Source organism: Rana temporaria, chromosome 4 (genome assembly GCF_905171775.1).
Source record: "Rana temporaria chromosome 4, aRanTem1.1, whole genome shotgun sequence".
NCBI classification, from domain to species: Eukaryota; Metazoa; Chordata; class Amphibia; order Anura; family Ranidae; genus Rana; species Rana temporaria.
The window spans coordinates 120234739-120259443 of NC_053492.1; the positions used below are offsets into that span (position 1 = coordinate 120234739).

General features: G+C 42.3%; 1 protein-coding gene across 5 annotated transcripts in view; it reads left to right on the forward strand.

The window, feature by feature from the left end:
* Positions 1-23305, forward strand: part of ATG16L1 (autophagy related 16 like 1) — a 71957-nt gene extending 48652 nt beyond the window's left edge. For all 5 annotated transcript variants that reach the window (XM_040348956.1, XM_040348957.1, XM_040348958.1 and 2 more), the window contains 5 exons: positions 11944-12049; positions 14641-14790; positions 15079-15126; positions 15739-15840; positions 21957-23305. In XM_040348956.1, coding sequence (XP_040204890.1) covers positions 11944-12049; positions 14641-14790; positions 15079-15126; positions 15739-15840; positions 21957-22050 — 500 coding nt within the window. In that variant the 3' untranslated portion in view covers positions 22051-23305. The remainder of the gene's footprint in view (positions 1-11943; positions 12050-14640; positions 14791-15078; positions 15127-15738; positions 15841-21956) is intronic.
* The last annotated feature ends 1400 nt before the right edge of the window (positions 23306-24705 follow it).

Sequence of the window (24705 nt, forward strand, 5' to 3'; positions counted from 1 at the left end):
TCTTCAGCCAGCCATCCAAGTAGGTAGAGTTTTTAGGGTCAGCTGTAAGTTTAAGGTTTCATATGCTATTGATAGTGTTTATCACTGTGGCCCAATATGTTTGCAGTTTTGGGCATTTCCACAGAATATGGACAAGTGTACCGTTGTCTATCAGGCAGCAAGGGCAAATCGGATTATCCCTTCTATGCCATTTGTGTAATTTCTCGGGTGTGCGGTGGATAATGAAGAACTGGGTAAGCTTTTGAGAGGAGGAGAGTGACACCTTAAGTACATTATCTAGTATGGTGTCCCATTCCACATCTGAAATATTTGAGTATCTTTTACCTCAATGTTTGGGATGATTGAAAACACAGGTCTTAGGACTGGGTTTACACCAGAACGTAGTGCTGAAAAGTCACACTGCGGTCAAAGCACTGCCCTTGCGATCTGCATTTATTTGCCAATGTAATTTTAATGGCACCCCAATGTTTCTGGGCACCAGATCATATATGGTACGGCAGTACCATGCCAATTGCTGAGGCGTGTGTGCGCTACTTTTTTTTCATTCCGGTGTGAGTTGCAGCATCAACAAATTAATGGGCTGTAAAATCACACCAAATGGGAATGCATTAGACATTCATGCCCTTGAAAGACACAGTCCAGAGCGTGCACTCAGGACTGACTCCGCCCAACCAGGAAGTCTCAACAGAAGTGCAAAGAACAGCCTCCCATTGCATCATGGTACTTGTAGGAGAGAAGAAGTGAATATGCCCATTGTTACTGCAGGTGGGAACGATCATGAGACCACCCACTTTCAGGTACTCCAAATTTGCTCACTAAAACAAACCTTTACAACTAAAACGACTGCAAAATATTTAAAGATGACACAGGTTTTATAAGGGCAAAAGGAGAATTAGACTGATTACCTTTACTTGATAGAATGCAAAAATTTCGATTTTAAACTGGAGTTACACTTTAAATGTATTTTATTGGGATTTTTTTGTGATAGACCAACACAAAGTGGTACATATTTGTAAAGTGGATAGAAAATGATAAATGTTTTTTTTCCAATTTTTTTTACATATATCTGTAAAGTGTGGGGTGCATTTGTGTTCAGTCCCCCCGAGTGAATACTTTGTAGGACCACCTTTCTCTGCAATTACAGCTGCAAACCTTTTTGGGGATGTCTCTACCAACTTTGCACATCTAGAGAGTGAAATGTTTGCCCATTCTTTGCAAAATAACTCAAAATCTCTACAGATTGAAAGGAGAGCGCCTGTGAGCAGCAATTTTCAAGTCTTGCCACAGATTCTCAATTGGATTTAAGTCTGGACTTTGACTGGGCCTTTCTAACACATGAATATGCTTTGATCTAAACCATTCCAGTGTACCTCTGGCTGTATGTTTAGGGACGTTGTCCTGCTGGAAGGTGAATCTCTACCCCAGTCATGTCTTTTGCAGACTCTACCAGGTTTTTCTTTTAAGCTAGAAAGTTACATTTTGACCTTAGCAAACATGTGGAAGGAGGTGCTCTGGTTAGATGTGTCCCCCACGTAGCTTTTCACTGGAACTTCTTATGGCTTTCTTTTAACAATGGCTTTCTTCTTGCCACTCTTTCATAAAGGCCAGATTTGTGGAGTACACTACTAATAGTTGTCCTGTGGACAGATTCTCCCACCTGAGCTGTGGATATCTGCAGCTACTCAAGTTACCATTGGCCTCTTGGCTGCTTCTCTGATTAATGCTCTCCTTAGGTGGATGGCTTTTTGTTCTAAGGTTCTCCAACAAACCTCTGAAGGCTTCACAGAACATCTGTATTTATACTGAGATTAAATTACACCCAAGATGACTCTGTTTACTAATTGGGTGACTTCTGAAGGTAATTGGTTACACTAGATTTTAGTTAGGGGTATCAGAGTAAAGGGGGCTGAATACAAATGCACGCCAACTTTTTAGATTTTTATCTGTAAAATCATTTGAAACCCATTTATCGTTTTTCCTTCCACTTCAAAATTATGTACCACTTTGTAAAATACATTTTGCATTTTTGGTTTTAACCTGACAAAATGTTGAACATTTTAAGAGGCATGAATACTTTTTCAAGGCACTGTATACACAATGCAGAAGATTAACCCCCTTAGCTTCCACAGTGAGTATAACCAGCATGCTTTACTGCATATACACACTGATTTTACTGTTTTTTAGGTTTAGTAACTTTAAAGCTTCATACACACTATCAGATTTTCGAACGATTTTCAGTCTCATGTCGAAAGTGAAGAGGTTAGTCTCGTATGACAGAATTCAACTTCAGAAGTGATGTAATGTGTTTAATAGTTTTGTATGTATTTTACATGTTGCTTCCATATTCATTCATTGTAGGTAGGCTCGGTAAATGGATGTTTGTTGCGTTTCCTTCGCCCTACCCACCAACACCCGCAATGTTGGTCCCAGGCCTACAGGTCATGCAGTACACTACAATTTAAATGGAGGAGGCTCAGTTACGGTGTCTTTAAAGCTGCCCCAATCACTTCCAGGAGGAAGCCGACAGTTGGCTTGAACAGTACAAATTCAGGGCAGCTGCAGCTCCTAGGAGTGTGTAAGTTGCTACTGCCACTGATGTAATTCTTACATTGGTGGCAGTGAAACGGTTAGGAGGGATTCCTCCAAGTCTGCTTTCAATCCTAGAGTTTTCCAGCTGTTTATGCAAATGAATGAAGCACTTTGCTACAAATAGTAGATGACACTCAGCAATGGCATGCAGTGCAAAGCTAACAGACTATTGGCATGCATAATAAAGGTATTGACTCAAGAGATAACACTATTATTCGACCACTTTACAAAACTCTGGTTTGACCACATCTTGAGTGTGCCATCCAGTTTTGGTCACTGATCCTCAGGAAGGATGTGCTTGAACTGGAAAGAGTCCAGAGAAGGGTAACAAAGCAAATAAAGGGGTTGGAGGACCTAAGTTATGAGGAACGACCACAGACATTAAACTTATTCTCCCTGGTGAAGAGGTGCTTAAAGCGGAGTTCCACACAAATTTTTATTTTTTAAAAGCCAGCAGCTACAAATACTGCAGCTGCTGACTTTTAAAAAATGGACACGTTCCTGTCCAACATGCCGGCGATGTCGGCAGCTGAGGCCGAGCAATCACTTGTCTCTCAGCTGCCCCTGCCGCCATCCTCGGTGAGGGAAATCAGGAAGTTGAGCGTTGCAGCTTCACTGCCCAGTTCCCTACTGCGCATGCGCGAGTAGCGCGGTGTGCCCTCCCTGGTCCCCGCTCTCTCCTGGGTCAACTAAATCGCTTGCAGAAGGATAAAATGGGACTCGAACTAAAATGCCGATTTTAGTCCTAAGACTAAAATGAAATTTGCTGCCAAATTTTAACGCTGGATCAGAATGCCGTGGCCTAAACAGAGATTTTTCATATGTAGCACCTCTGTTTTACAATTAAAGATTCTTCAGAGACACCATATTATCCTCTATTGAAGATGTATGTGCAAAGTCAGGGAATTCTCTGACTTTGGCAATCTGTGCTCAGAAAGGGTACTTGTGTATTACATTTTTTAATGCATGAGCTTAGGGAAGCCTTTTTGAAAATTTAGCTTTTCTTGGATATTAAATATATGAGAGAGATATTTATTATACTTGGTGTGCTACAGATGTTTTTTGTGTTTTAAGAGTGTATTAGGTTGAACACAGGGAAATTAATTTTATGTTAAAATGACACTCCTGAAATATCGATAATATTGTATTAATAATCAATATTCAATAATTCATGTTTATGAGAAAAGTTCCAAGAAAATCTGTTCCGTTCTTGTGTAAAAACGCCAAAATTGATTTTAATAATAAAATCGTAAAATGCCACATGAATACCATCAATTGTAGAATATAAAAAATAGCATCGATAAGTTTCTTCTTCTTTTTTTTTTTTTTTTTTTTAATCCAACAAAGTTTTATCCAGTTTTCAGAGGTACAAGGCATACATAGTCCCCTTTACAATGCGGCGAAAAAAGACAATGTTGCATACATACATTTCAAATCTAATCCAGAGTCCGAGCCGGCCATCCCTCCATACATCTCCATATTCTCCCTTATATTGGAGCACATAAAACATATCTCACCCAACATTAATGCCCAACAGTCTATCAGCCACAAGGTCCACCGGGGCCAATCCCGGCACATCCAGCCATCTTGCCCATAACTTCTCGAACTTTTGAGCACTACCCCTATGCTGATATATAATTTTCTCCATTCTCAGCACTGTCCCAAAATTAGCAATCCATTCTGTCAAGGGCGGGGGAGCCTCATCCTTCTAGTGTACCATAATAAGTTTCCTCGCCTGGAACAGGACTCTATGATCGGCCTCCCTACTCTCCTCCTCCCACTCGTACTCCTCCAAAGCACCCAAGAGACAGGCCCTCGGGTCCTGTGGGAGAGTCACACCAAACACTGAATTAACTGTAGTCGCCACTCCCGCCCAGTACGTGTGGAGTTTGGGGCATCTCCATAACATATGGACCAGATCTCCGTGATCTCTTTTGCAACACGTACATGTGGGGTCAAGCTGTGACTTCATCTGATGCAGTCTGTGAGGGTTGTAATAAGTCCGCAGCAGTATATACAGCTGAGTGAGCCTTTGGGAAACATTCAGCGAGCACCTATCCACTGCCTGGAAAATCTCTTCCCACTGTTCTCTATCTAACTGACCAACGCCCGCCTCCCATTTCTCCCTTAGCTTCAAGGCATCCTGTTTCATCACCGACTGTAACAGAATGTCATAACACTGGGAACTAAAGCCTTTCGACGACCCAGCATCCCCCAGGAGAGCAAACACAGGAGTCGGCGACAGATGCCACTCCGAGGAGCGACCCTGTGCTGCCACTGCATGAAGCAATTGTAAATAATAGAAGTAAATTGATTGTGGAAGACCAAACGCTTCCCTTAAATCGGTCAACGAGCGTAGCACTCCATGGTGGAATATGTGTTTAAGATGTGTAATCCCATACTTCCTCCATCTAGCCCCAGACTGCAACTTGGCCAACTCGGTATATGTGTCATTTTGCCATATAGGGCTATAGTCTGTATAGCCATCTGCATTCTGAATATATTTAACTTTGTTCCATACCTTCTGGAGTAGGCTATAAGTAGGATACTTTTTGTGCAGCTTAGCGAAGGCCTGCACCTCCAACACCACAGGAATCGGGTCTCTGCCTACAGTGTGTAATAATAGCCTTTGAGCCGAGGATTGTAACTCTGTCACTGCCTCCCTCGCCGGTGGGAACATGCCAATTAAATGCTGCAACTGGGCTGCTATGTGGTATAGCCAAGGGTTTGGCAATGCCTACCCCCCCCCCCGCTATCTTTGGGCCGCTGTAAATGTTCCAGTTTGATCCTAGGGGGCCAATCCTTCCATATGAGGCTGCGAAAAATACTGTTTAACGTGCAAAAAGTCTTGAGGGGGTAATGAAGGGGTTATGAAGAAAGTATAATAGTTGTGGCATAAGTATCATCTTTATAAGATTCACCCTGCCAGCAACCGACAGGAGGAGAGCCTTCCAGGTTTTAATTTTTTAATTTTGTCCCTAAACCTTAGTAACAGGGGGGAGATATTAAGATGGATAAAGTCCTGTGGCCTAGCTGTGATATGAACTCCCAGGTACTTAAAAGATGATGTAATAGGAATGGGGCATGAGGAGTTAATCACCTGCGTGTCATCCCCATCCAACAGAAGCAGCGCCGATTTTGACCAGTTTATAAGTAGACCGGAAAATCCTCCAAATCTGTATATGGTCGACATAGCTTCCCTGAGGGAGGAATCCGAGCATGACTTTTTCCTGCATGTCGCCATAACCGAAACCAGTAATGCGGAATTCACCCTAATATCAATGGCCAACGACTCAATAGCCAAAGTAAAGAGGAGTGGTGACAGGGGACATCCCTGCCTGGTCCCCCTCCTCAACGCAAAGCTCCCTGACAAGGAACCAAAGGTCCTGATAGCAGCCTGTGGCTGACTGTGTATAACAACCTCACCCAGGAAATATAGATTGGGCCAAACCCGAATTTCTGCAGTACCGTCCAGATAATTACAATCTATGCTGTCGAAAGCTTTTGTAGCGTCTATGGACAGCAGTGCCCTACTGCCCATATTATCTGCCCTTGCTTGCATATTAAAGCGGGAGTTCACCCGAAATTTTTTTTTTAACATTAGATTGATGCTCATTTTGTCAAGGGGAATCGGGTAGTTTTTTTTTAAATTGAAGCAGTACTTACCGTTTTAGAGAGCGATCTTCTCCGCCGCTTCCGGATATGGTCTTCGGGACTGGGCGTTCCTATTTGATTGACGGGCTTCCGACAGGCTTCCGACGGTCGCATACATCGCATCACGAGTAGCCGAAAAGAAGCCGAACGTCGGTGCGGCTCTATACGGCGCCTGCGCACCGACGTTTGGCTACTTTCGGAAAATCGTGACGCGGTGTATGCTTCCGTCGGAAGCCTGTCAATCAAATAGGAACGCCCAGTTCCGCAGCACATACCCGGAAGCGGCGGAGAAGATCGCTCTCTAAAACGGTAAGTACTGCTTCGATTTTAAAAAAACTACCCGATTCCCCTTGACAAAATGAGCATCAATCTAATGTTAAAAATTAAGATTTCGGGTGAACCTCCACTTTAAGGAACAGCCGCCGCAGATTAACAGCCGTAGATTTATTGGGCATGAAACCAGCCTGGTCTCCATGCACAATAGAAGTTATCACCCCATTCAGCCAAATGGCTAGCACCTTGGCTAGTATCTGAACGTCGCTTTGTAATAATGAGATAAGGCGGTACGCCCCCGGGTCCACAGGATCCTTGCCCGTTTTAAGCAGTAGCACTATGTTCACCTTGGACATCAAGGGGGGAAGGGTCTCTTTCCCTGGCACTGTTAAAACCTTTAGCAGTTGCAACTCCTCAGAGTATTGTTTATATACCTCCATGGGCAACCCATCCTCTCCCGGGGCCTTACAATTGGGGAACGCACATACAGCCTCCTGTAGTTCCTCGACAGTGAGCGGTTCCTCCAACTGGGCACGCTGACCCGCGGACAGCTCAGGGAAGACTTGGGCCAAGTATAGCTCCAAGTCCTGGGTGTAAGCCGTGCCAGGACTATACAGGGTCTCATAGAAACTCGCTAGTTCCTGCATAATCTGCTCTGGCTGGGAAACCACACCCCCCCCCCCGCCCTAGACCTAATGGCTCCTATAGCAGGCGAGCATTTATGGGAGTTTGCAATCCATGCCAAAATTTGGCCGGTCTTCTCACCCTTCTCAAAGAACGCCTGTTTTGCAAAAAACCTCTTCTCAGCCAAGGAGGAAAGTAACTGCTGATAGGCAGATTGAGCAGCCTGCCATGCCTCCCTGGTCAGATCAGAAGGATCTGCAATATAATAAAAAAGAAAGAGAGAGCGGGACTTTAAATGAAGCATGTGCAGGGATCAGATTACAATGGATAGGGGGAAAATAATAAATCTGGAATAAGTTATTAATTTCAAGACTTTCAAATAATGCACCGTCCATGACTATATTGCATTATTAAAGAAATTTGGTAAACAATTATATATATACTTGACAGAAAAAGCTGGGGTATTTAATATAGAAAAAAGGTTTTTTTTTTTTTTTGGGGCTATAAATTAGATGACGAACTCAAGTACAGGTGAAGCAATAAACATTTCTAACCAGGTTCCTCCTTACCATCCAATCAGCAAGCCAAGTTCAACGGTCTAACTATACATATTAAAAGCAGAGGATTAGTCGCACACATTTGCAAATATATGTTTTAAGCTGCAGAGCCATCGCCAAGGCTCCCTGCGATTCTGCAGTCCTAACTACACACTTTTTAAAGTCTCCTCAATGGAGGCATGTACAAACTGATGGGTGGATGAAGGACAGGTGATTGGGGGGATCCCTGCACATGCTTCATTTAAAGTCCCGCTCTCTCTTTCTTTTTTATTATACAACCAGGGATGGAGGTGGTTTACTAACGATCTGCAATATAAGTCTGTTCCATTTCCTGAACCCTGGCTTCCACTTCTATCAGGAGTGCAGAGGAGGCTTTTTTGACCTTGTGGCGACGATCAGTGATTTTTTTCGTGACTGCGACATTATGGCGGACACTTCGGACAATTTTGACACATTTTTGGGACCATTGTCATTTTCACAGCAAAAAATGCATTTGAATTGCATTGTTTATTGTGAAAATTACAGTTGCAGTTTGGGAGTTAACCACAGGGGGCGCTGTAGGAGTTAGGGTTCACCTTGTGTGTGTTTACAACTGTAGGGGGGTGTGGCTGTAGGACTGACGTCATCGATCGAGTCTCCCTATAAAAGGGATCACTCGATCGATGCAGCCGCCACAGTGAAGCACGGGGAAGCCGTGTTTACATACGGCTCTCCCCGTTCTTCAGCTCCGGGGAGCGATCGCGAGGGGGCGGCTAGAAACTAACTTGAACTTTGCCACCTTTTGCCATATTTCAGGCTTCAAACATAAAGATATAAAACTGTAATTTTTTTTTTTTTTTTTGAAGAATCAACAAGTGGGACACAATCATGAAGTGGAATGAAATTTATTGGACATTTCAAACTTTTTTAACAAATAAAAAACTGAAAAATTGGGCGTGCAAAATTATTCAGCCCCATTAAGTTAATACTTTGTAGCGCCACCTTTTGCTGCGATTACAGCTGTAAGCTGTTGTGTCTATCAGTTTTGCACATCGAGAGACTGAAATTTTTGCCCATTCCTCCTTTCAAAACCGCTCAAGCTCAGTGAGGTTGGATGGAGAGCGTTTGTGAACAGCAGTTTTCAGTTCTTTCCACAGATTCTCGATTGGATTCAGGTCTGGACTTTGACCTGGCCATTCTAACACCTGGATATGTTTATTTGTGAACCATTCCATTGTAGATTTTGCTTTATGTTTTGGATCAATGTCTTGTTGGAAGACAAATCTCCGTCCCAGTCTCAGGTCTTTTGCAGACTCCATCAGGTTTTCTTCCAGAATGGTCCTGTATTTGGCTCCATCCATCTTCCCATCAATTTTAACCACCTTCCCTGTCCCTGCTGAAGAAAAGCAGGCCCAAACCATGATGCTGCCACCACCATGTTTGACAGTGGGGATGGTGTGTTCAGGGTGATGAGCTGTGTTGCTTTTACGCCAAACATAACGTTTTGCATTGTTGCCAAAAAGTTTGATTTTGGTTTCATCTGACCAGAGCACCGTCTTCCACATGTTTGGTGTATCTCCCAGGTGGCTTGTGGCAAACTTTAAACAACACTTTTTATGGATATTTTTTTAAGAAATGGCTTTCTTCTTGCCACTCTTCTATAAAGGCCAGATTTGTGCAGTATACAACTGATTGTTGTCCTATGGACAGAGTCTCCCACCTCAGCTGTAGATCTCTGCAGTTCATCCAGAGTGATCATGGGCCTCTTCGTTGCATCTCTGATCAGTCTTCTCCTTGTATGAGCTGAGCGTTTAGAGGGACGGCCAGGTCTTAGTAGATTTGCAGTGGTCTGATACTCCTTCCATTTCAATATTATCGCTTGCACAGTGCTCCTTGAGATGTTTAAAGCTTGGGAAATCTTTTTGTATCCAAATCCGGCTTTAAACTTCTCCACAACAGTATCTCGGACCTGCCTGGTGTGTTCCTTGTTCTTCATGATGCTCTCTGCACTTTAAACGGACCTCTGAGACTATCACAGTGCAGGTGCATTTATACGGAGACTTGATTACACACAGGTGGATTCTATTTATCATCATTAGTCATTTAGGTCAACATTGGATCATTCAGAGATCCTCACTGAACTTCTGGAGAGAGTTTGCTGCACTGAAAGTAAAGGGGCTGAATAATTTTGCACGCCCCAATTTTTCATTTTTTTTTAATTTTTTTTAAATGTTTGAAATATCCAATACATTTTGTTCCACTTCATGATTGTGTCCCACTTGTTGTTGATTCTTCAAAAAAAAATTACTGTTTTATATCGTTATATTTGAAGCCTGAAATGTGGCAAAAGGTCGCAAAGTTCAAGGGGGCCGAATACTTTCGCAAGGCACTGTATATTCTTAGTTAACATTCTAGAACTTTGTGTCTTTTGAAAAAGATGTAACCTTATCTCTTACGATGGGAGGATGGTAAAAGAAAACCATTGAAACTAATGGTAACCACATGTCATAGAAAAACATTTGAAGCTTAAATGAACTATATACTTACATAATTCTAAAAGTTTATATATTTAACTTTTATATACTTACATAATTCTAAAAGTTTATATATTTAACTTTTCCATATCCAGACACAAATATTTTAAATGTATCCAAGTCCATTATTCTCAAAGACCCAACTCCATTCATTCATTTGTTAATATTGTTAATGGATGAATATTCGATATTGGATTAACCACTTCCATACCAGGTACTTACGCAGCTTCCCGCCCAAGCCAATTTTCAGCTTTCAGCACTGTCGCACTTTGAATGGCAATTGCGCGGTCATGCTACACTGTACCCAAACAAAATTGGCGTCCTTTTTTCCCCACAAATAGAGCTTTCTTTTGGTGGTATTTGATCACCTCTGCGATTTTTTTTTTTTTGCGCAACAACTAAAAAAAGGCTGAAAATTTGGAAAAAAAATTACGTTTTTATTTTTTTCTGTTAATTTTTTTGTAAATAAGTTTTCTCTTTCAATTACGGGCACTGATATGGCGGCACTAATGGGCACCGATGAGATGGCACTGATGGACATCGATGAGGTAGTACTGACGGGCACAGATGAGGTGGCACTGATTGGCGGCGCTGGTATGCGACACTGATGGGCACACATAGGCGGCACTGATGGGCACACATAGGCGGCACTGATGGGCACACATAGGCGGCACTGATGGGCACACATAGGCGGCACTGATGGGCACTCATGGGCGGCACTGGGCACTCATAGGCGGCACAGATGGGCACTCATGGGCGGCACAGATGGGCACTCATGGGTGGCACAGATGGGCACTGCTAGGTGGGCACTGGGCATGGATGGGCACTGTGGGGTGGCACTGATGGACACTGGGGTGGCGCTGATGGACACTGGGGTGGCGCTGATGGACACTGGGGTGGCGCTGATGGACACTGGGGTGGCAGCACTGATTGTTGCCAGTCAGTGCCCATTTGTGGGCACTGACTGGCATCTTTTTTCTTTATGTTTTATTTTTTATTTATTTTTTTAGCTTTTTTTTTTTTTTGCCCACCCTGGTGCTCCAGGGTGGGCACCCTGGTGGTCCAGTGTGGCGATCCGAGGGGGGACTGCGCTGATAAACAATCAGCGCTAACCCCCCCTGTCAGGAGAGCCGCCGATCGGCTATCCTCTACTCGCGTCTGTCAGACGCGAGTGAGGAAGAGCCATCGGCGGCTCTTCCTGTTTACATCGTGATCAGCCGTGGTTGGACACGGCTGATCACGTGGTAAAGAGTCTCCGCCGGAGGCTCTTTACCGAGATCGGAGATGCAGGGTGTCAGACTGACACCCCGCATCACCGATCGCCGCGATGCGCGCCCCCACGGGCGCGCGCGGCATGAAATCCTGCAGGACGTTCTAGAACGTCCTGTCAGGATTTCATAACCACTTCCCGGACGTAAATCGGCCATAGGCCGGGCGGGAAGTGGTTAAAGAAAATCTTTAATGCACTACTCCAGCAAAGCTTTAAAATGTCAATATTTATTTTCTGAAAATTATCTATTGGGCCTTCCATGGACACTGTAGGATGGTCCTGATTAAGAAGCCAAGAAAAAAAATGTCCCTGCTCCACTAATTCTGTCTTTTGTGAAATGTCCTTTTAAGAACAATTTAGATGTAAATTCATTATTTCTGTTCTCTCGAACTGTACTATCCCCTTTGCTTTTTTTTTTTATTTTATTTGCAAATCATTGTATTTTTTTATTTTATAATTCAAGGTATTAAGACTGTGTTTGCTGGATCCAGTTGTAATGATATTGTCTGTACAGAGCAATGTGTGATGAGCGGTCACTTTGACAAAAAGATCAGATTCTGGGATATAAGGTAGGACATTTTCTGAAGAAATTTATTATGGCAGACATGTTCATGTGAGCGGACTGTTTTGAAATATAGCCACATTCTAAAATGAAATCCATAAGCTTTTCAGTAAACTTTAAAGGAGTAGTATAGGATTATAAAAAAATACATACATACTCGCATTCATGCTGCAGCATCTGTGTGACCCCCACAGCTGTCCAGTGCAAGCTTTTAAGACCAAGTGATCGTATCCCTGCTGATTGCTCATCTAGCTGTCTGCTCCAAGTGTCGGTCGGTCACTGTGCTCTGCTCCTTCAGCGCTCACTGGAGAGGAGGAGGATGCAGTCGACTCCTACTCTTAGCCACACGCAGAAAGGTGGAGCCATCTGCCAATCAATCAGCCAGGGGGATTCTGACAATATTGTTGAGATCCTTCCCAATCCTGGCACAGCTGTGGCCCATCAGCTCATGGCAGGCAGTATCAGGGTTAGTGGTGCAAGGGATCGTCATTGATCTGCACGGATCAATGACTTCGGATCGGCACACACGTGATCCGCGGCTTGCCGCAGGACTGCAGAGCAAAGCGGTAAACACATTGAAATTGTCTCCGCTCTGTTCGCACACAGCCCCTCCTGCTCCGAACCACTCTGTGATAGACAAAATGCGTGTCCAATGCGCTGATGTGTTCTGTCTATCACAGCGTGGGGTTAGGAGGAGGTGGGGCTGTGTGTGGGCAGCGTGAAGACGTTTTAACATACGGCAGTGAGTTGGTTTCTAGCAGAGAATGTGCTGTCGTCTGTCCGTTCCCCCCACATACCTCTCCCGGCTGGTTCTGTCCTCCCCCCAGCTGCCAAGTCTCCGTCCCTGCCGCAAATATCACACAGTGAGAGGGGGTGAGCTGTGCTCTTCCCATCTCAACTGTGAGGACTGTTTTTGGAGGTGACAGGGTCAACAAGGAGAACCTGTCGCCTCCAATTGCTATGACGAAGGGAATGGTTTTCTCTTGTGTGATAGCAATAAAGTTAAATTTAAAAAAATAAGAAATAATAATTCAATTAATAAAATAAGTAATTAAAAAGTAAAGAAGAAAAATATTAATAAGAAAATTATACAAAAATAAAAAAAGTAAAAAGACAAGCTACAAAAAAAGTGATAATGTAATAATAATAAAAAAAAAAAAAAGATACAATATTGCCGCCCCTGCCATCCAATTTCTATTCTCCGGGGGGTGGTTCGGTTGGTGGGGAGGGGATGCATTGCAGAACCTGGCCTTGGGGTGGCAGGGAAAGGAAATCCAGCCCTGCTGGCTGCCCTCTCACTTCTTCCGCCCTGGCGAAGCTGCAATTTGGGGCAAAGTGAGGCGGCAATTTGGGGCAAAGTGAGGCGGCAATTTGGGGCACAGTCAGGCAGCAATTATTTTTTGCTGATCCGAAAAATGATCCGATCCGTGACTCTGATCCGAGGAACGATCTGAACCGTGAGTTTTTTGATCCGTTGCACCCCTAATCAGGGTCATAGCAGGACAAAGATGCATGTGTCAGAAATCCTTGGCCATAATTATCTTTTAAGGAAACTAAAGTATTGAAATTATAGAATTTGAGTAAAATTAACAGCTTGGTAGTAGTTTGATAAAAAAATTGGTTGTATTTAGACTTCTGCTCCTGTGTTATTTGAGGTTTAAAGGATAAGTTCACCTTTTAAAAATAAAATAAAGCATGCAAACCTCATATGGGCAGGCAGTTACCTGAGAGCGGAAAAAGCACTACCAGAGAGGGTTCATCAGCATCATTGAGAACTACAAACCCTCGGCTGCAATGGCTGACGGTGCTCTGTAGGCATTTATTCACAATAATCTGAAAACATGAGTCCCGTGAGCTGCTATGCTGATGTATTCTTGTTTGAAATCATGTTGGCATGGTCTGGATGAATCGAGCTGAGGCTGCTTTTACCCGCTAACCACTCGGCCAGATGAAGTGTGCGGCAGCTGGGCAATATTTTTATTTCTACAGCATGCTTTGGGTCTGGACAAACCTTTCCCCAGCCTGCACCCTCACAAGTCAGTGGCATTCAATTCAGTGGACCTTGTCAGACTCATAGGGGCCTCTAAGCCTTTTTTATGGGTTACTCTGCATTGCTTGCTACTTTGAGTATGTTAGGATTATAGGGTAGGTGCCCAGGGGGCGTGTTTTCAAAAGTCTATCAGTGTCTAATCACCTGAATGTACAAGCCTATAACCCAAGGTCTAAAAATGTTTTGCCTTTGTTTTGTACTGTACTCCAGTATATGGGATTTACAGTTACCCCTACATATGAGAAAGCAAAATAGGGGCACCACATCCCACCATAATTCAAAGTATCAAATAGTGTTTATAACTTGGACTTTTAGGGCGCTCCAGAACGATTACATCTTATAACATATTTAAAATTTAGGGGAGTAGGTGGATGCATGCCCCTATTCTTTTTTTAAATATGTTGTATGTTGTGATCTTTCTGGGACACCCTAAAAGTCCACGTTATAAACACTATTTGATACTTTTTCATTTATGGCAATCTTAATCGTGCTTAGTCCAGGATTCATTTTCTGTACAGTTACTACGTATTTATTCTTTGATATTCTAGAACCGAGAGTATAGTACGGGAGCTGGAGCTTCAAGGAAGGATCACTGCTTTAGATCTGAACCCCGAAAGAACAGAGCTGCTCAGCTGCTCTCGAGATGATCTCATCAAAATTGTAGACCTGCGTGCCAATGCTGTTCGGCAGACTTTTAGGTGAGAGAAAATCGTGACACTTCTTGTTACAACTATTACACTTTTCATGGAATTGTAGGAATATAGGCTTTGAGTTTAGATTTTCCTGCCGTCATTGTTAATACTAAGCTATTTAGATGTTTACTTCAGAAATAAACTTATGTTTTTTTTTTTTTTATTATGGAAACTCTAGATTTTTATTACATTTGATAATATACACATTGACAATTGCCATCCAGAGTTGTCGGTGTGTTGATGCCAAAATCATATTGTGTTTATTTACTAACAGAACTTTTTGTTTATTTTTAGTGCTCAGGGTTTCAAGTGTGGATCAGATTGGACTAGAGCTATTTTTAGGTAAGCGTTTTAAATATGGGAAAATGGTAATGTGAATTTTTTTTCCCCACCCAGTAATCATCAGTGTTTTGTGCTTGTTAACTCTAGGACTGCCTGGTTAATGCATGCCATTCTCTAATCATTTATATAATTTGTAAAACATTGGCTTGTATGACTAGCTGGTCTTTGTGGCGGCATTGGTTACTGTACTGTACATAAAAGTAGGCCTACATTTTGTCTTTTGCATTTTATACAATCCCTTTTATTTACATGGAGCGGAGTTTAAAGCCACGCTGTCTCTGAGAAAAAGTGAAGAATTGGCAGCATGTAAAAGGTGGCCTATCTGGCATACTGTAGGCTCTATTTTGACTATAGCTGCATGTGTTTGAATGGAAAACGCAATGTTTGCGTGGAATGTCATTGACCCATAGTGAAATCAGCAGTTCCACATTTCTTGACTTTAATGCTCTTTATGTTGCATATTATGAACAGAGATAGTCTGCTCTAAATGAAGAAGCAAAGGCCCTTTTTCTTTTTTACTAACTGATTACATGGCTTATGTTTCGAACACGTTTTACATGGCAATTCACAATTTTTCAGTAAATGTGTCTAACAACTGTGTTATTTCCTCAGTCCGGATGGTAGCTATGTGGCTGCTGGGTCTGCAGAAGGAACGTTATACTTCTGGAATGTGATGACTGGGAAGGTAGAGAAGATCCTTGGAAAGCATCATAGGTAAAGCCACACAGAAATTGTGTGTTTTTTGTTTTTCTGTGACTCATAATATACAGGCCTTTAACCCTTTAGTGGTGGATTATATGTTGTTTTTTCAGGACAAATTGGACTTTATTTTGGTAGTAACTGAACATTTATTGCTACTACCATAACCTACCACCAAACAACCCAAAATAAATTTTCCTGCTCCTGATGATCACAGGAATACCACATGTGTGTGTTGTGTGTGTATACCTGTAGTACAGCCCAGGAACAACGGTGCACATTTTGCTGTTAATTTTTTTTTTACTATCAGTGCCAGTGTGGTTTAGGTAGATTTAAAAAAAAATTTTTTTTTTTTTTTTTTTTTTTTACCCAAGCACCAAACCTTGATCTAGAAATATTTTTCTTTCTTCCCTTTTTTTTTTTTTTAATGATTTTGTTTTATTCACCAATTCTTCCTGCAAAAAGAGAGAGATACAATGTATCTCTCCCTCCATTCAGAGAATAAACAGGCTGCACAGTGATTGATCACTGTGATAGAAAATCGGAGGCTCTCGCATCGATCTAATGATCGAGTCCCAGGTCTCGATCCTTGGTACAGGACCCAGAGCTCACAGTGAAAGCCCACTATCTGTACTGGGAGCGCATTATGCGGCACGTTCCCAGCACAAAACAGATACACATATATGCGGCCTCACAGAGGAAGGCCATTTTCCGTGAGGCAGCATATATGCTTAATGTTGGCAAATAGGGGTTAACTACAAATTAAAGTGGAGTTCCACCCAAAAATGTTGCTTCCACTTTTTGGAACCCCCCCCTCCGGTGTCACATTTGGCACCTTTCAGGGGGAGAAGATACCTGTCTTATACAGGTATTTGCTCCCACTTCCTGGCATCTACTCTGTACCCCCGCTGTCTTCTGGGAGACACACAGCTCCCAGAACACAGCAGGGACCAGTGAAGACACTAGGGGTGTCAAACACTACCCTCTACTAATCTGGACATAGGAGAGAGGCGGGCCGGGCAGTCACATGAGCACTGTAAAAAAAAAAGTACCATAAAACGGAGTAGGAGATAGGCGAGCCATGCAGTCAGTCACAATAACGCGGCATATATACAAACACTACCCTCCCGCCTTTCTACTGATCTTAAAGTTAGTCACTGGGCGGGGCTAACGCCAGGAGAGACGTGAGAACAGACTGGAGAGAGGCGAGCCGGGCAGTCAGTCACATTAGCGCGGCATTATACAAACACTGAGAATTCCCTCGAGAAAGTGGGTAACCGCTCAAAGAAAACCAGGTGATCTATTTCCTGTGATCCGAGTCTAGGGTGCAGGCAGTGCAATCAAAATGCAGGTTGGGATGAAAGAAAGAAAAGAAGCTGGGATAGTCGCACTCCAAAAAAACTCCTCCTTTAATTAAAAATCACAAAACGCATGCCACAGCAAAAAACAGCACAACAAAAGAAAAGCTGACGTTTCGCACTATGCCTTAGTGCTTATTCGGTGAATAAGCTTATTCTATGAATAAGCACTAAGGCATAGTGCGAAACGTCAGCTTTTCTTTTGTTGTGCTGTTTTTTGCTGTGGCATGCGTTTTGTGATTTTTAATTAAAGGAGGAGTTTTTTTGGAGTGCGGCTATCCCAGCTTCTTTTCTTTCATCCCAAACTGAGAATTCCCTGCTGACAGTGACGAGAGAATGGAGATCGGGGGATGGTGAGCTGGCAGATCGCCCATCTCACTGCAAGGCTGCAATGACACAAGTAAGTTCCCTCTAATCATCCTCTGCGCAGAACAGCATGTAAGTACAGAGGAGGAGGGGGGTGCTGTGATCCGGGGACGCGGGGTACAGGCATGTAGTGGAATCTGATGTACTGTCATCTGTGATAAGTTGCAAAAGGTGATGATGTCTGCGCTGTGAATGATTACCACTGTGGGCAGGGGAGAGAGGAAGGTGAGGGGAAGGTGAGGGGGGGGGAATTAAGGTTAAAGAGGGGGGGGGGGGGTTGCAGTCAGGTGGGTCTCTGGAGCAGTAATGAAATCACAAAAATGGTAGAGGTGCAGTTGCAAAGTGGTGATTAAATCAACATAAACTAGACAAAACTGTGCATATCCCTGAAGAGGACTGAGAAAAAACTACAGTACATATATCTGACAGTCCCAAGTTAGATGAAAAAAAGAACCAAAATCAAATTCCAAAAAGTGCTGTTGCAAGAAAGCATTCTGAGTAAATGATCAAAAATAAAGTTCCAAAACCAATGATGAATGAAGATGTGCGGGAAAATCAAATCTAAATGAATGAAGATGTGCGGGAAAATCAAATCCAAATGAATGAAGATGTGCGGGAAAATCAAATCCAAACAAGTGCGCCCACACCGTTAGTGATCCAAGCAGCTTACCTCCTGGTTATCATTCAACAACCCCAAAAATGGGTGCTCTGGCCTTTCATTTGGTGGGGATCTTCCTGGTGAGTCTCAGTAGTTGGTCATGTATGGAAAATATATAATAATAAAGATAATGTGGCGTGATGCTGGTATCACATAAATAAAACAAAGGGGGAGCTCTGTATAAGGTGGATGGAAACTCACACAACTTACACGCTGTGTAGAAATGGAGTGCTTGTCTCCATGAGCGCCGAGCTCGTCTCCCTAAATTCTCCTGCACAACTTTTCTTCCCTAGATGTCCGCGGAGCAGATGGCTCATGCGAAGGCAGAGGGGGTGGAGGAAGGAGAAGAAAGGGGGCACAGCGCGTGATTCCGTATAAAAACAATTTAATTAAAACATAAAACAATCTTAAAAGACTCGCATGTAGCAGTCTGGTATCGGTTACATATCCTACGAGCGCCGCGCTCGTTTACCGTCCGTCAGGTGCTGCTGCCAGTGCTTAGTGTCCCACACGTGTTCGTCACGTCACGTGACTTCATCAGGGGATCACCTGTCATCTGTGATAAGTCATTGTCACTGCAGGCAGGGACTGGGCTGTATGGAGGAGAAATATAGACCATCTCCTGTACTATGTCCGCAGTCTCTGACCATCTCCTGTACTATGTCCGCAGTCTCTGACCATCTCCTGTACTATGTCCGCAGTCTCTGACCATCTCCTGTACTATGTCCGCAGTCTCTGACCATCTCCTGTACTATGTCCGCAGTCTCTGACCATCTCCTGTACTATGTCCGCAGTCTCTGACCATCTCCTGTACTATGTCCGCAGTCTCTGACCATCTCCTGTACTATGTCCGCAGTCTCTGACCATCTCCTGTAGTAGTTCTGCAGTCCCTGACCAGCTCCTGTAGTAGTTCTGCAGTCCCTGACCATCTCCTGTAGTAGTTCTGCAGTCCCTGACCAGCTCCTGTAGTAGTTCTGCAGTCCCTGACCAGCTCCTGTAGTAGTTCTGCAGTCCCTGACCATCTCTTGTAGTAGTTCTGCAGTCCCTGACCATCTCCTGTAGTAGTTCTGCAGTCCCTGACCATCTCCTGTAGTAGTTCTGCAGCCTCTGACCATCTCCTGTAGTAGTTCTGCAGCCTCTGACCATCTCCTGTAGTAGTTCTGCAGCCTCTGACCATCTCCTGTAGTAGTTCTGCAGTCTCTGAGCATCTGCTGTAGTAGTTCTGCAGTCTCTGACCATCTCCTGTAGTAGTTCTGCAGTCTCTGACCATCTCCTGTAGTAGTTCTGCAGTCTCTGACCATCTCCTGTAGTAGTTCTGCAGTCTCTGACCATCTCCTGTAGTAGTTCTGCAGTCTCTGACCATCTCCTGTAGTAGTTCTGCAGTCTCTGACCATCTCCTGTAGCATGTCTGCTGTGTTTAGACTTTGCTACATGCAGGAAGTGTTATTGTGTGTTTTTATTTTTTTAAGAACAGATATAAAAAAAAATGGAGTACTTCAATTTTTTTTTTATGAAAGCCATGCGTACTTGCGCTGCAATCGTGATGCATCGCCGAATCGAATCGTGGACTTGATAATCGTAATCGCATCGAATCGTGAGACCGGTGAAGATGCGCAGCCCTAGAAGACACGCAGCACAACTCGCGCATGCTCAGTAGGGAACCAGGAAATGAAGCCACAATGCTTCACTGATTTCCTTCACCGAGTATGGTGGTGGCAGCAGCTGATCCTCGAGCGACAGATCGACTTCGGCTGCCGACATCGCAGCGCCCTGGACAGGTATGTGTCCATATATTAAAAGTGAGCAGCTGCTGTATTTGTAGCTGCTGGCTTTTAATATGTTTTTTTTTTTTTTTTTTCGTGGGACCTCTGCTTTAACAAATGTGTTGCGCTGCCACTTTAAACATGCCATTCAGCAAGTTATGTGTAAGAATATTGTGAATAGTCCCAAAATCATGAAGTCCACCGTGAAGTGGCATTGTATTCTTCACTCCAATATAGTTTACCAGCCATCATGAAGAACATGCAGCAGTTTACCAGATTATCAACTGGTGAGGTCTGAAAGGCTTTTTTGGGACAAATCCCAAGAGAGATGGATGAATGAATAATGACTTTAAATCCCACAATCTGAGAAAAGCTCAGCCACTTTGGTTTCCAGAGAGTTTACCCGGATCCTCAAATATGTTGCCTCATATACCGCATAAAACCATCCAAACCACATGTAAAAAGCAAGGAAATGTCGATAGTGAAGTACCTTCTAAAATCGTTTATTTAAAAAAGTAACAGTATGTACTATGTAACTCAAGCACCTGCCGGCTCTCTGGACGGACACAATAATGTCATTGCTAGGCTCCACCCCACACCTTTCGTCCAATGGGACATCTTCCACAGAGCAAATACTTGGCTACTAATATGGCTGATACATTTTACAGGGGGGAGAAAGGTTGTGCTATGGACTGCAACAACAACCTTCTTGCATTTTGAACTTTGTTTTCCCAGTGACCGTCAGACCTGCTTGTTTTGAGCAACACAGGCACTTGCATAATAAATCTACTGAAAAAATGAAAAACCAAGCGCCAATAGATATAACCGTAATGTGATAGGCACAATACCAATCCAGCTGCAGCAAAAAATTGTCAAATGGCAATAGAAAATATAAAACAGTCCACCGCACTTGGTTTGTTACAGATTGTATATACACAAATATGACAACAGTCTCAGTATATTGTGATCTAAAGTGCTTGTGCTCAAAGTTGATATATCCATACTCCAATGTGCTCAGACTTGGGTGCCCCACATAGAGTTGACCAACTATCGTTTGTATGGTCATTTGTGCATGTGAGGATACCCCTGTAGAGATATGTTGCTGGCGTCTCATGCAGTGCAGTGCCTCACACAGATAGACAAAACCAAAGAAATCCTCATGCACAAAATATCGTTCCAAAAATGTATTAAAAACCGTTCAAAGTAAAAAAATATCACTCGCATTTTAGGGTGCCTAAACATCCTGGCACCCGGCGTGTGTAGCAGGTGATTTTTTTTTTTTTTTTAGGGGAAAATTTGCATACAATGTTGGTGTTTACCGCTGGTCACAGTGTTGCTCGATTCCCTATATCCGTTCGGGTGACTGACTTCCGCCCGAACGAATACAGGGAATTAAACAGCACCGCAACTAGCAGTAAACGCCACCATTGTGGGCTGACTTTTCCCCTACAAAAATCGCCTGTTACACACGCCGGGTTCCAGGATGTTTAGGCACCCTAACGTGAGTGATATTTATTTTCTTTTGCGCCATTTTTTAATTTTTGGAATGATATTTTGTATCCTGAGGATTTCTGTGGTTTGTCTATCTATATGAGGCACTGCACTCCACATGCGCAAACTACCATACTAGCCATAGCTGGTCAACGCTAGGGGGTGAGTTTACATCTATGTTGGAGCATGGATATATCAACTTTGAGCACTATCACTATATACTGGGACTTTCATATTTGTGTATATAATCTGTACCAAAGCGAGTGCGGTGGACTGTTTTATAAATAAAATCTACTCCCGTGTTTTAAATTTATCATAGATTTGTATCCATTTTTGTTGGACATTAATGACACACATTACTATTTTAATTTTTTTTTTGCATATTACAGTATTGTTGTTTGTTCAGGACTGTTGGGCAGAAAATGTATTAATCCACAAACCCAAAGGCTAATATTTAACATGCATTTAAAATATGTCTATCTGCTTCTTTAACAGTTCGTCCATTAATGCTGTTGCCTGGTCTCCCTCTGGTACCTACGTTGTTAGTGTGGATAAAGGAAGCAAAGGAGTTTTATGGTCTGACTTTTGATCATCATGAACCAAGATCCTACGCTAGTGATGAGTGGTGCCAGTTATTTGATGCTTTGCTTTGGTGCGAACCTCCTTGGAAGATAGATTCTCAATATAACAGCAGTGGTTGATGCTGTGATGTGCAGACCACAATATTGTGCACAAGGCTCTGCACAGGATACTTCTCACTGGTACACTGCTGTGGAATGAAGGACTTACAAGTGGTTTATTGCTATGACACGGAGAACATATTGTATGTTAAAAGATTACTATATAAATATGGGTGAAAGAAGAATTTTAATATACACCCGGAGCATAATGTATACGTCTGTTCTGTTCTTTTTTGAGAGATCATTTGTTTTAAATGGGCAAATATACCTTTTTAACAAAATATTAATTTTGCAAGGGGAAGATTTTTTTTTTTTCCATTTAGGCGATTATAAGTTTTACAAGCTAATACATAGGAGCATATAAAGAAGAAAATGGAGTTAATGTTTTTTTTCAATGCCAAATATATGTGTCAAGGGTATATTTTCCTATTTAAACATATCTTAAAAGGCACTTTAAATGTGTTTTATTAAATTGCCACCATATTGGTTAATAGGTAATGTATTATATGCTTTTATGTGGAATTTCAGGTATAACCTTTTTGATTTCAGAAAGGCTTCTAAAGTGTGCTGCACTTCAGGAATGAAAACAGCCCTTTAAAACAAATGGAGGGAGCTTTATGGTGGCCATACGTGAGAAGATCTCTCACTAACTTCAATGTTCCCATCCACATCATTGCACTTCCTGGACTGACAGCGACAACTGTTCCGTGCTTAAAGAATGAAATAAAGTTCATGAATGTAAATTTAAAAAAACAAAACTCCCTTGCCCTCTCAATAGAGTAAACTGTCAGAATTTCCCCACGGTACTTGCAACCTCACTAGCAGATCATTACTTCTTTGGATGGCATTGGCTGCACTGTTTGGTACAACCATTGCCATTTCTTGCCAATATCGAGCTGTGTATGGCCACCATTCGTCTTTACCTCTTTAGCAGTGAATGTTTACATAGTTATGTAGATGTTAAATAAATGAGAATTTTCTCATGACAAAAGTATGCACGTGATTCAGCAATAGCTACTCTATTTGGTCAGTGAATATATGTTTTAGGGATGCCCCGTTTTAAGTGAGATGATTATTTGTGTAGTGGAAGTAAATTATGCTTCCAACATAATGTGTCCCTGAATGATTTACTTTTTTGCGTTTATTAAAAAACAAGGAAAACAACCTGCATTTTGTTATTCTACAGCAACCTACTGGTCATGACCACATAAGGACTTGATTCCCTCACGATTCTGGCACATATAGGATTTCTTCCAACATGTGAACTTAAAGTGCATTTATTCTATGAAATTATAAGACAAGGTGCACTTTTTTTTTTGTTGCCACCTTGCCCTGGCCTAACCTAACCCAACCCACTCCCCTTAATTGATGCACACTTGCCTCAATCCTACTTCCTCTGCTAATTGCAGGTTGAGTGTGTGTCACTTGATTTTTGTGTGTGTGTGTATGTATGTATGTATGTGTGTATATGTGTGTGTGTGTGTGTGTGTGTGTGTGTGTATATATATATATATATATATATATATATATATATATATATATATATATATATATATATATATATATATACACACATATATACACACACACACACACACACACACACACACACACACACACACACGAAAACATTGAATGCACAAACTGATTTTGGCTCATTCTTCCACACAAACAGTCTTCAAATCCTAAAGGTTCCATGGGCCTCTTCTATGAATTCTGATCTGTAGTTATTTCCATAGATTTTTTATTGGCTGGCCCATTCTAGGAGCTTTATTTTCTTTGGTTGAAACCAATTGAGAGTTTCCTTGGCTTTCTGTTTGGGATCATTGTCTTGCTGAAATGTTCGCCCTCATTTCATCTTCATAATCCTGGTAGATGGTGGCAGATTTTTTTATCAAGAATGTCTTGGTACGTTTTCCCATTCATGGTTCCTTTAACCAATATGCAGCTAAATGCCCAGAGGTGTTTTTACAATTTGGCACTGCGCTGCTTTAACTGGTAATTGCGCGGTCATGCAATGTTGTACCGAAACGAAATTTGCGTCCTTTTCTTCCCACAAATAGAGCTTTCTTTTGGTGGTATTTGATCACCTCTGCGGTTTTCATTTTTTGTGCTATAAACAAAAATAGAGCGACAATTTTGAAAAAAATGCAATATTTTTTACTATAATAAATATCCCCCAAAAATATATATAAAAACATTTGTTTTCCTCAGTTTAGGCCGATACGTATTCTTCTACATATTTTTGGTAAAAAAAATCGCAATAAGCGTTTATCAGTTGGTTTGCGCAAAATTTATAGCGTTTACAAAATAGGGGATAGTTTTATTGCATTTTTATTAATTTTTTTTTTTTATGGCGGCGATCAGCGATTTTTTTCGTGACTGCGACATTATGGCGGACTCTTCTGACAATTTTGACACATTTTTGGGACCATTGTCCTTTTCACAGCAAAAAATGCATTTAAATTGCATTGTTTATTGTGAAAATGACAGTTGCAGTTTGGGAGTTAACCACAGGGGGCACTGAAGGAGTTCTGTTTCACCTAGTGTGTGTTTACAACTGT